The following is a 10887-nucleotide window of genomic DNA, read 5'->3' as shown; positions in this document are numbered from 1 at the left end:
AGACGATAAGCCACGGGACCACACTGCTGCAACACCTTGTATGGACCCACATACCGAGGGGCTAACTTGCCATGAACACCAAACCGATGTACCCCTCTCATAGGAGATACCTTGAGATACACATAATCTCCAGCTGCAAATTCTAAAGGCCTTCTTCGCTTATCTGCGTAAGCCTTCTGTCGACTCTGAGCTGACTTCAAGTGTTCATGAATTATATTTACTTTCTCTCGAGCCTCCTTTATGAAATCAGGCCTAAAGTACCCATGGTCTCCTACTTCAACCCAATTTAGTGGTGTTCGACACTTCTGTCCATATAAAGCTTCAAATGGTGCCATATGGATACTCTCCTGATAGCTGTTGTTATAAGAAAATTCAGCCAGCTTCAAACACTGATCCCACTTCTCAGGAAAAGAGATTGTACAAGCCCGCAGCATATCCTCGAGCACCTGGTTCACCCTCTCAGTTTGACCGTCTATCTATGGGTGGTATGCCGAGCTCCTGAGAAGGCGAGTACCTAAACACTCCTGGAGTTTCTCCTAGAAACGAGAGACGAAAACTGACCCTCTATCAGAGATGATGGTGAGAGGAACTCCATGTAGGGTCACAATCTAATCAAAGTATAACTCTGCATACTTCTTAGCATTGTATCTAGTGTCCACCAGAAGGAAGTGGGCGGACTTGGTGAGACGGTCCACGATGACCCAAATAGAATCAAAACCAGAGGAGGTGCGGGGTAAACCCACAATGAAATCTAGGGAAATATCTTCCCATTTCCAAACAGGAATGGGCAAAGGCTGTAGATATCTAGGAGTATGCATATGATCTGCCTTGACTCTGCCACAAGTGTCACATTCCGCAATGAACTGGGTGATATCTTGCTTCATGTATGACCACCAGTACAGCCTGCGCAGATCATGATACATCTTGTTGCTACCAGGGTGGATAGACAGCTTGGAATGATGGGCTTCTTGCAAAACCTTTCTTTTCAGCTCTTCATTGGATGGGACTACCAGTCTATCCTTGTATCTTACGACTCCTTGCTTATCAATGCTAAAATGAGGTCCACGCCCTTCTGCTAGCAACTTCTTGATGTGAGGAATCTCTTCGTGATCTCCCTTCTGTTCCTGAATAATTTGCTCCAGCAATTCTAAGGTTAATGCAATCTGAGCTAGCACCTCAGTGTGGTGGAGTGGCAAGGGTATTTCCTCAACCTGATGCGACTTATGACTCAAAGCATCAGCCACCACATTGGCTTTTCCTGGATGATAGTGGACTTCCAAATCATAATCCTTGATCAACTCTAACCATCTCCTTTGTCTCATGTTTAACTCAGACTGAGTGAAAATATACTTAAGGCTCTTGTGGTCTGTGAAGATATGTACTTTGTTGCCTAACAAATAATGCCTCCAAATCTTCAGAGAGTGAACTACAGCAGCTAGCTCTAAATCGTGGGTAGGGTAGTTCACCTCGTGCTTCTTTAGTTGGTGCGAAGCATAAGCTATCACACGCCCCTCCTGCATAAGCACACACCCCAAACCCGTCTTCGAGGCATCACAGTAAACATCAAAGGGCCTCTCAATATCAGGTTGAGCCAACACAGGAGCAGTGGTCAGAAAAGTCTTCAGGGACTGGAAAGCTTCTTCACAAGCTGGACTCCAAACAAACTTAGCTTCTTTCTGGAGCAGCTTAGTCATGGGCTGGGCTATCTTGGAGAAATCAGGGATGAAACGTCGATAGTATCCAGCTAGCCTAAGGAACTGACGGATCTGGTGCACAGACCTTGGAGACTTCCAATCTACTACATCTTGCACCTTGCTGGGATCCACAGAAATGCCCTTAGGTGTCAACACATGTCCCAAAAACTGCACTCGATCAAGCCAAAACTCGCACTTGCTGAATTTAGCATACAGCTGGTGCTCCCTTAGCCGAGTCAGTATTATCTGGAGGTGACGGGTATGCTCTTCCTCATCCTTGGAATAGATTAAGATGTCGTCAATGAAAACTACCACAAACTTATCTAGCTCCGGCATAAAAACTGAGTTCATCAGGTACATGAAGAAGGCCAGGGCATTGGTGAGGCCGAAAGACATCACTAGGTATTCATAAAGTCCATACCTAGTAGAGAAAGTTGTCCTTGGTATATCCTGTGGCCTGATCTTGATCTGATGATAGCCTGACCGGAGGTCTATCTTCGAGAACACCTTGGCACCAGCTAACTGATCAAACAAAGTATCAATGCAGGGCAAGGGATACTTGTTCTTGACTGTTACCGCATTGAGGGGGCGGTAATCCACACACATCCGCAGTGTACCATCCTTTTTCTTCACGAAAATCACTAGGCAACCCCATGGTAAAGAACTTGGGCGGATGAAACCCTTGTCCATCAACTCCTCCAATTGCTTCTTCATTTCTGCTAGTTCTCTTGGGGCCATGCGGTACGGACGTCTGGAGATAGGAGCAGTACCAGGCTCGAGCTCAATGGAGAATTCTACCTCATGGTCCGGTGGCAAACCAGAAAGATCTTCAGGGAAAACATCAGGGAACTCACATACTACTAGAATGGAGGTAAGATCAGGAACGGCTTCAGCATGGGCAGCAACAGGTAAGACCGGTTCTGAGGGTATGATGAGAGACATCCTATCCTCAGAAGACGGAAGCCGTAGCTCTATGCTTCTTCTCTTCATATCCAATACTACCACATACACCCACAACCAGTTCATCCCAAGAATAACATCAATGCCTTGTCCAGGCATTATCATGAACTGTAGACGGTACGGGTGGGTGGCTAATACCAAACTTACTGTATCCATATGGGTATTGATAAACATCTGAGAACCCGCAGTACGGATCTTATAGGCATACGGTATAGCCACAAGTGATAAATTGTGCCGCTCTACAAACCCCATGCTCATAAAGGAATGCGATGCACCAGAATCAAACAACACCAAAGCTGGATGGGATTCGATGGTAAACATACCAGCCATAACTGTCTCTTGATGCACAACCTGCTGAGCATCCGTGAAGTGCACCTGACCGGATCTGCTGGGCACCTTCCTCTTGATGAAAGTCCTCTTAACCAGCTTAGAATTTGTAGACGGCTAAGACGGCTGAGCTGTCTGCTGCTGAGGACACTCCCTGGCATAGTGGCCCTCCTTGCCACACTTGAAACAAGCACCTGGCTTGTTCCCGAATCCTTGACGAGGTGGGACTTGCTGTCCCTGAGTCTACTGGGGCTGCACCTGCTGCTGAGGTGCCTTGTACTGAGTAGCAGAAGTATGTGAGGTCTGCTGGGGTGACCGGAACAGAGGCCCGCCGGATGGTTGATAGGACCCCCGCCTCACAATTTGCACCTTCTAAGTATGAGGGTGGCTAGAGGATCCAGCTGCCACCCTCCTCCGCTTCCAATCCGCCTGAGATGCCCGCTGAAAACCCTCAAGAGCAATGGCGGCGTTCATCAGAGCCCCAAAGGTCTGATAGTTTCCCAGGTACAGTTTCTCCTAAAGAATGGGAGTGAGACCACGAAAGAAGCGATCCTTCTTCTTGTCATCCATGTCCACCTAACTACCAGCATACTGAGCCAAGTGGTTGAACTGATTCACATACTCCATTACCGTCCTGCTCCCCTGACGCAACTCCATGAACTCAGTCACCTTCTGGTGGATAACGCCAGCAGGTATGAAGAACTCACGGAAGGCGGTGGAGAACTCCTGCCACGTTGCCGGATGATCCGACAGCTCCGCGGCTAGGAAAGTCTCCCACCAGGCACCTGCAGACCCCAAAAGCTGCTGGGATGCAAAGTGCACCTTCTGCTCGTTGGCCACTCTGAGCAGCCGAAACTTCTGCTCCAACGTGCGAAGCCAGTGCTCCGCCTCCAACGGATCATCCGACGGCGTGAACGTGGGCGGGTGGGTCTTGAGGAAGTCCTGATAAGAGGACTATCCCTCAGGACGGCGAGCACCACCCCCATTCCCGCCGTTGCCTCCGGGGCCTCCACAGGCGAGACCTGCAATGGCCTGTGCCATAACCTCCAAGGCACGAGCAGTCTCCTGTCGAGCAACGGCTGACTCCCGACGAGCAGCTAACAACTCCACCATGACCTCCGCGGCGGACAGCGGCGGAGGCGGTGGTGGTGGCGGGAAAGGATGAGGAACCAAAGGTGGAACCTCCCGAGCTCCCTCGTTGTCATGCTCAAAGGCCCGAGCACTATCACCATGGCCCTCGTTGGCCGCTCCCGAACTGGTGCTCCCACGTCCGGACCTCAGATTCATCTGTAAGAGAGACGAACCATCGATTAGGACACCCTTCCGATTAGAATCTAGGGATTAAAGAGATGACAGCACATTTTATTAAAGTATTCATTAAGTTAGTCCAACCCATTTACTACTTTCATTATACATGAAGGGGAATTCCTAGTGCAAGTAAGATGCTATATATGATGCATGCTTCGACCTATACGTTCACTCAAGCCGGAATATAGCGGCGTTCATAACATGTTCGGCACATCACACACTCACTCTCCGTATACTAAGCGATTTCTTACGCAACGTAAGTCAGTGTACCTACAGAAAACTGATTAGGTAAAACCAGTGCCGCTATCCTAGATATACCATATAGCTAGGGCTTATACTTATATAACTTAACTTAATCGCATCCTACTTTTCGCAAAACTTTTGTTGGTCAAACTTTTAGTTTTGTAAAAGAGTGAGGAACTCATGACCATTATTGGCTCTGGTACCAACTGTGGCAGAACCACCCGAAATAGCGTACTTACGGAGGCGCTCGTCTTCCACCAGACACTAAGCACCCCGAAAGCCACTACCGCGAGCGGTATCTGTCGGACACACCCCGAGGGAGAGCCCGAAAGATCCACGTTTTTCCCCAAGGATCCAATAATGAAAACGAGTTACAACACAAGTCCATCTCATACATTAGGGTTTCTGAAAAGTACATTATTACAATACCAAATACAGAGTTCAGAATGGTAAACAACGGAATATTAAAAGATACATCTAGCGATAAGATAACGAGGATTTTGTCTGAGCCCACCAGAAGAATCCTCCACACAAGGTACTCCTCAAGCATCACCTGCAACAGGGGTAAATAACCCTAAGTACACAATGTACTCGCAAGACTTATCCGATAGTGGGAATACTCTCCCGACTCCAAGGAATATGCTAGGCTTTATGGTTGCTGGTTTTCTTTTAGCCAAAAGCAGTACTAATAGTGAGTCCTTATTGATATATTATTATTATCAGCCGTATTAAGTTTTTATCTAGTCAGTCTATATAAGCACCTATGCTACTTTCAAGCAAGAGTTGAGCAATCAATATTGTTTCTTCTCCTTTTCCACTTCCAGTTCTTACTACGGTGCTAAACCGCAGACAAGCCGTACCGGGTAACCCGGTGATTCGTGAATCAATGTGCCCAGCTGGGTGCCCTGAAGACACATGCCCCGCTTGTACCCCGGGCACAAGCGGGACTAACCCACCACTCTCCTGTCCCGGGTGTCCAGGTCCCCGTCCAAACTTGGACTCCAAGCCCCCGCCTCTGAATCCCAGACTCAGTGCGGCGCAAGGACCTCCACCACCTCCTCTTCCCATCAGTCGGTCCGGAAAGAGCCGGATCCGCGACAAGAGAGCAGCAAGTCTTCCCTACGCCCATACCCAAGTATGTGCTCGGGACAAAAGTCTGTGACTTGCCTAGAGTCATATACAACGACCGGTCCTTAATTGACACAGACAGGGAAAAAGTGTAACCGGGCTATGCCCTGTTGGCCGCAGGACACAACCCCTCACACCCACCAGAATCCAATCCACATCCATTTCCGGTCACCATTTTTCCTTTCCATTATTTTATCATGATATTCTAGTGTAATCACCTATTTGCGAGTAACGTCAGGTTACTCACGCTACCGACATCCTGAGCATAGCAGCTACTCGACCTGCACTAGTAGGACTCAAGGTGGATATATCTATGCATGTAGTTTCCATAAAATGCCTGTAACGTAAATGCATATCATATAAATATATTCAGTGATCATTTAAAAATAAGGGTTATGCACCGGGGCTTGCCTTGGGCAGGTGCCGAGTCAGCAAAGTCAGTACCAACAGGCTCCTGGTCTCCCTCCTGTGTGAAAAGCTCCTCCTCGTACTCCTCGATCACCTCATCGTACTCCGGATCATCGACGGGTACGAAGTCTACCTGTTCGTGATCTACATAAAATGACGATGCAATGATTACACTATGACAACAGCAATTCTTAATGCAAAAGTACCTCTATTACATTGCTAAGCGAGGTCTTTCTACTAAAGTCTAAGCTATATACCAGTCCTACTAACATGTATGACCGCGCCCCTTATTCATATGATGACTACGGATATTCATACTCCTAATGCCAGTTAACGATAAAGCGAGGATAATAATTACGGCATTAAACAACTCGTTCTATGGTTACCGTTTTTACAACAAGTATATAAATGCCTAAGGAAACTACGGTAACGATTTCAAAGCTAAAGTTATCGTCGGTTTACCACAACAAATCTTGCAATTAAAGATCGATATACCGCTAAGCCCTCTACTTCAAGCTTATGGGCCTACCATCCTAACCACTAATGGGGAACCAACTGTACTAACAGGTAGTCAATATTTTTGCGAACCTAACAAACTTTGTTTCGCTATTTTTGGACAATCATGCAATTTACTACTAATTATTGAAGTTCAGTTCATAACCTAAATAGATAAACAATTTCTAATACAATGAAATGGAGAAAACGAAACCTCCCTAACTGGCCCACGACGCGCGGCCCGACCCAACTCGCCATCCCGCCCGCGCGCGGCCCATGCGGAGGCACGGCCCAGATGGCCAACGGCCCGCGAAGGGAAAAGCCTGCGCGCACGGTAAAAATTGCATGAACACCCCTGACGAACTCAGCATTTACTACGAGCTCTATGGTACTGTTTCGCTACTCTACCATTTTACACCAGCACCCTCCCACTTCCTCTTCTTCACCGTGAGGAGGTCCCTGGCCCCCCCAGGGCGCGCACCGGCGCGACGGCGCGGCACTGGACGACTATGCCAACCTCACCTGGACCTCTACGGTCTACCTAAGGGGTCGATAAGTACCTTGACGACAAGCCGAAGCTACCGGAGGCGACACGGTGAGCAGAGGTGCAGAGATGAAGCCCCTTCCCAGCGGTGACTCCCGACTTGCAAGAGCGAGCGCGTTCCCATGAGCAACATCGAAGGCGAGGCCAGCGCACGAGCTAGCGAGCACCAGGGAGCACTCACCGACACCCCTGCGTTGACGGTTAGGTTGGAGGCGATCTGAGCAAGGCTGGCCACGTGAGCAGCGGCGGTGCGGTGATGACCGACGGGGACACTACCATGGCGGTGGGGCTGGCCTGCTGTGATGCTAGGACTAAGGTGCGCGGGGTGCTCAGGAGGACATGGCGAGTTTGTGCGTGCACTGAATCGCCACGAGGTGCACTGCGGGACTAGCTCGCCGCTGGAGGGCGTCGGCACAGCCTTATGGACCCAGTGGCGTGGTAGTCCAAAATTGAAGCACAGTGAGTCGAGAATGGCAGCGCGGTGGGGTAGGCTAGACGACCGGCTGTCTAACGGAGCTGCAAGCAAAGCCAATTGGAAAGCGGTGCACCCACTACGGCGAATTGGAAGAAAAGGGGTCGCGACGGCAAGGGGACAACGGATACAGAGGAGGTCCCATCGCGGTATGGCTCACCAGCGATGTCAACACTCGGTACTGACTTGCCTGGCCATGGGGAACCTCAGGGCGTGCTCCCGACAGCCGTTCGCACGGCCGCAGCAGCAAACGACGAAACACGGCATGGCTCGCCTGCGGGTAGTACCAGCCCACGGACACCGCAACGCGACGTCGAGGTGATGGCGAAGCAGGCCGTAGACCAGCGCGCAAGCAGCCAAGGGAGTCCAGGCGTGGTACCAATGTAGCCGCAGGCGACGCGAACGCGGGACCCGGTAGCGACACGGCCATGGTGGCGCAGAGCAAGGCACGGGCAGAGCACGGCCGCGGTCCGGGCGCCACGCGTCGGTCGGCGAGGCAAGCAGCAGCGAGGCAGAGCGTCAAGATGCGCGGGGCGTACAAGTGAACGGCGTCGTCAGCACAGCCGAGCGTGCAGTGGCTCAAGCCCACGTGACACAACGCGTTGACAAGCCGACCGTGGTGGTGACCACGCCCAGCGCCCAGCCAGGTGGTGTGCATGATTTTTAAAGCAGCTAGAATTTGCGTACGCCATGTCCCAAACGCTAAGCCAAATGCTCGATGCGACAAGGGGTACACCGAGCCATCACCCATAGTTGCGACATTTCGCTACTCCTTAAGACAATTGTTCCACAACTAATGCCAAAGGTGGCTTCGTCGACCACTTCAAAAACCGCCGCGGAGGGCGTCGTTTATAAAGGTTTCGCATCGAAACCCCAAACTCGACCCCTAGGAAGTATGCGCTAGCCATCCATGTCATCGACCGCAACTTTTTATCATCATTCCCAAAACGTTTATAACATTTTGTGTTAACAAAATTTTGATTCAGGTAATAAACGCGTTATGTGACACAAAACATAACCTTTTTCGGTACGTTTCGTAAAAATGTTTCCAAGCCAAACATGGATTATAAAGCCTATCATACACCAATGCACATAAATCAGATGCTTACGAATTATTTCAGCAAAACATTACAATGTAACACCAGGGTGTTACAGGTAACGACGAAGGTGGTGCCAATAATGATGGTGGAGCACGTGTCGGGGATGAAGATGATTTGGATGACATGATTCGAGCCCTTAGACCAGAGATTTTACTAAATAGCCCAAAAGGTCTAGAAAATATGGAAAGGGTGACAAAAACATCGAAGGAGACTGTGTATGGTGTTGAAAAGGGATGTCCAACACATTGGACATTGCTACGTTTTGTGCTTGATCTACTCATCCTGAAGGCTAAGTACGGTTGGTCAGACTGTAGTTTCAATGATCTATTGCATCTCCTGTCATGGGTGCTGCCACAACCAAACTCAGTTCCCGCCAACATATACCAAGCGAAGAAGGTCATAAGTCCATTGACAATGGGGGTTGAAAAAAATCCATACATGCCCCCAACCATTGTATACTTTTTCGTGGCGAAACGTTCAAGTCACTAGATAAATGTCCCCGGTGTGGGGCCAGCCAGTACAAGAACAATAACCTTTACGGTGGGGACGAAGCCTCCATAGGGAAAAATAGGAATAAGAAGGGTATAAAAAAGGTGGTACAAGAATCTTAGCCTCCAGAGGACACTCCATTAGGCAACGATGCAAAGCAGAGAAGAAATCCTACCTTGTTAATGTGGTACCTGCCAGTGACCGACCGCTTGAGACGTATTTTCCTAAACCCTAAAGAAGCTGCACTCATGACATGGTGGGATGATGAGCGCAAGGTGGATGATGATAAGATTGCACACCCGGCTGATTGTAGTCAGTGGCAAAGGTTCGATGAGAAGCATAAAGAATTCAGCGATGACCCAAGGAATGTACGGTTTGGCTTGAGCACCGATGGAATGAATCCCTTCAATGAGAGGATGAGCGACCACAACACTTGGACAGTGATCTTGACCATGTACAACATCCCAACGTGGTTGTGTCAGAAGAGAAAGTACCTTCTCCTCACTATTCTTATTTCTGGCCCTAAACAACCAGGCATTGATATAGACATGTTCCTCGAGCCTTTGATGCAAGAAATGAAGAGGCTATGGAGGCATGGGGAGCCGATGTACTATGCGTTCCGAAAGAAGGACTTCATATATAGAGCAATAATATTTGTTACTACCAATGATTACCCCGCGCTGTTTGCTTTGTCTGGATAGATCAAAGGGAAGACGGGATGCTTGGTTTGCTTAGATGGTACTATATGGGTATACCTAGATGCATCCAAGAAGATAGTTTACCTAAGGAATTGACGCTTTTTAAAGACAAGTCACAAGTACCGCAGCAAATTGTTCTTTAGATTTTATGACAATACTCTAGAGATTGAACCCCCTCTAGAGAGACGTCATAACAGAGAACACATGTACAGAATGGTGAAAAACATACATGTCGTCTAAGGAAAGAAGAATCCGGATGGGACTAACAGAGATAGAAGCACACCTCCTATCGAAGGCGTACCTTTGAAGAAACAATCAATCTTCTTTCAGAATCTGCCTTATTGGCCAGACTTAGAGGTCCCCCATGCCATTAATGCTATGCACATGCAGAAGAATGTCTTTGAGAGTATCATTGCTACCTTGATAGACACATGCAAGTCAAAAAATGGTCTGAAAGCACGAAAAGACATGGTGCAGCTAAACGTGATGCCACAACTTCACCCGGTACCTGAGGCTAATGAAAAATACACTCTACCCATGACGTGCTTCAACCTAACACCAGACGAGAAGAGAGCTATATGCACTTTCCTGAGGGGGGTCAAAGTCTCGACTGAGTTTTCAACAAATGTGAAGAAGCTAGTGTCGATGAAGGACTTGTCAATAACACACTTGAAAGCTCTAGTTTGGTTTTGGTTAATTGATGAAACCCTAAGTGCTAACCTAGTTTATCAAGATGATTATGAGATAGGTAGCACTACTCCAAGTGATGATGCAATGGCGAAGATCATGACAATGGTGATGGCATGGTGATGGTCAAATGCAACTTGGAAAAGAAGAAAGAGAAAAACAAAAGGCTCAAGGCAAAGGTATAAAATGTAGGAGCCATTTTGTTTTAGTGATCAAGACACTTAGTGAGTGTGATCACATTTAGGATAGATAGCCGTACTATTAAGAGGGGTGAAACTCGTATCGGAATGCGGTTATCAAAGTGCCACTAGATGCTCTAACTCATTGCATATGC

The 10887-nt window shown here is 48.4% G+C and overlaps 1 protein-coding gene across 1 annotated transcript; it reads right to left on the bottom strand.

The window, feature by feature from the left end:
• Positions 1–608: 608 nt before the first annotated feature.
• LOC136524652 (uncharacterized) lies at positions 609–4094 on the bottom strand. The gene is made up of 4 exons (XM_066517935.1): positions 4026–4094; positions 3612–3923; positions 2465–2828; positions 609–1258 (listed from the first exon to the last, which is right to left on the bottom strand). Exons 1-4 carry the CDS (start codon positions 4092–4094, stop codon positions 609–611), a joined length of 1395 nt encoding a protein of 464 aa, XP_066374032.1.
• Positions 4095–10887: the final 6793 nt, after the last annotated feature.

This window comes from Miscanthus floridulus, chromosome 18 (genome assembly GCF_019320115.1).
Source record: "Miscanthus floridulus cultivar M001 chromosome 18, ASM1932011v1, whole genome shotgun sequence".
In the NCBI taxonomy this organism is placed as follows: Eukaryota; Viridiplantae; Streptophyta; class Magnoliopsida; order Poales; family Poaceae; genus Miscanthus; species Miscanthus floridulus.
The sequence above is the reverse complement of the archived record's forward strand: the minus strand, read 5'-3'. Positions and strand labels throughout refer to the sequence as shown.

What these genes read in the sequence shown, in the direction of transcription:
- LOC136524652 (XM_066517935.1), bottom strand. Translation starts at nt 4,094, where the DNA reads ATGGTGGAGTTGTTAGCTGCTCGTCGGGAGTCAGCCGTTGCTCGACAG. An exon ending in AGACTGCTCGTGCCTTGGAG is followed by an intron (nt 3,924 to 4,025) that starts GTTATGGCACAG and finishes TCCTCTTATCAG; the next exon opens with GACTTCCTCAAGACCCACCC. An exon ending in CTCCATTGAGCTCGAGCCTG is followed by an intron (nt 1,259 to 2,464) that starts GTACTGCTCCTA and finishes ACTATCATCCAG; the next exon opens with GAAAAGCCAATGTGGTGGCT.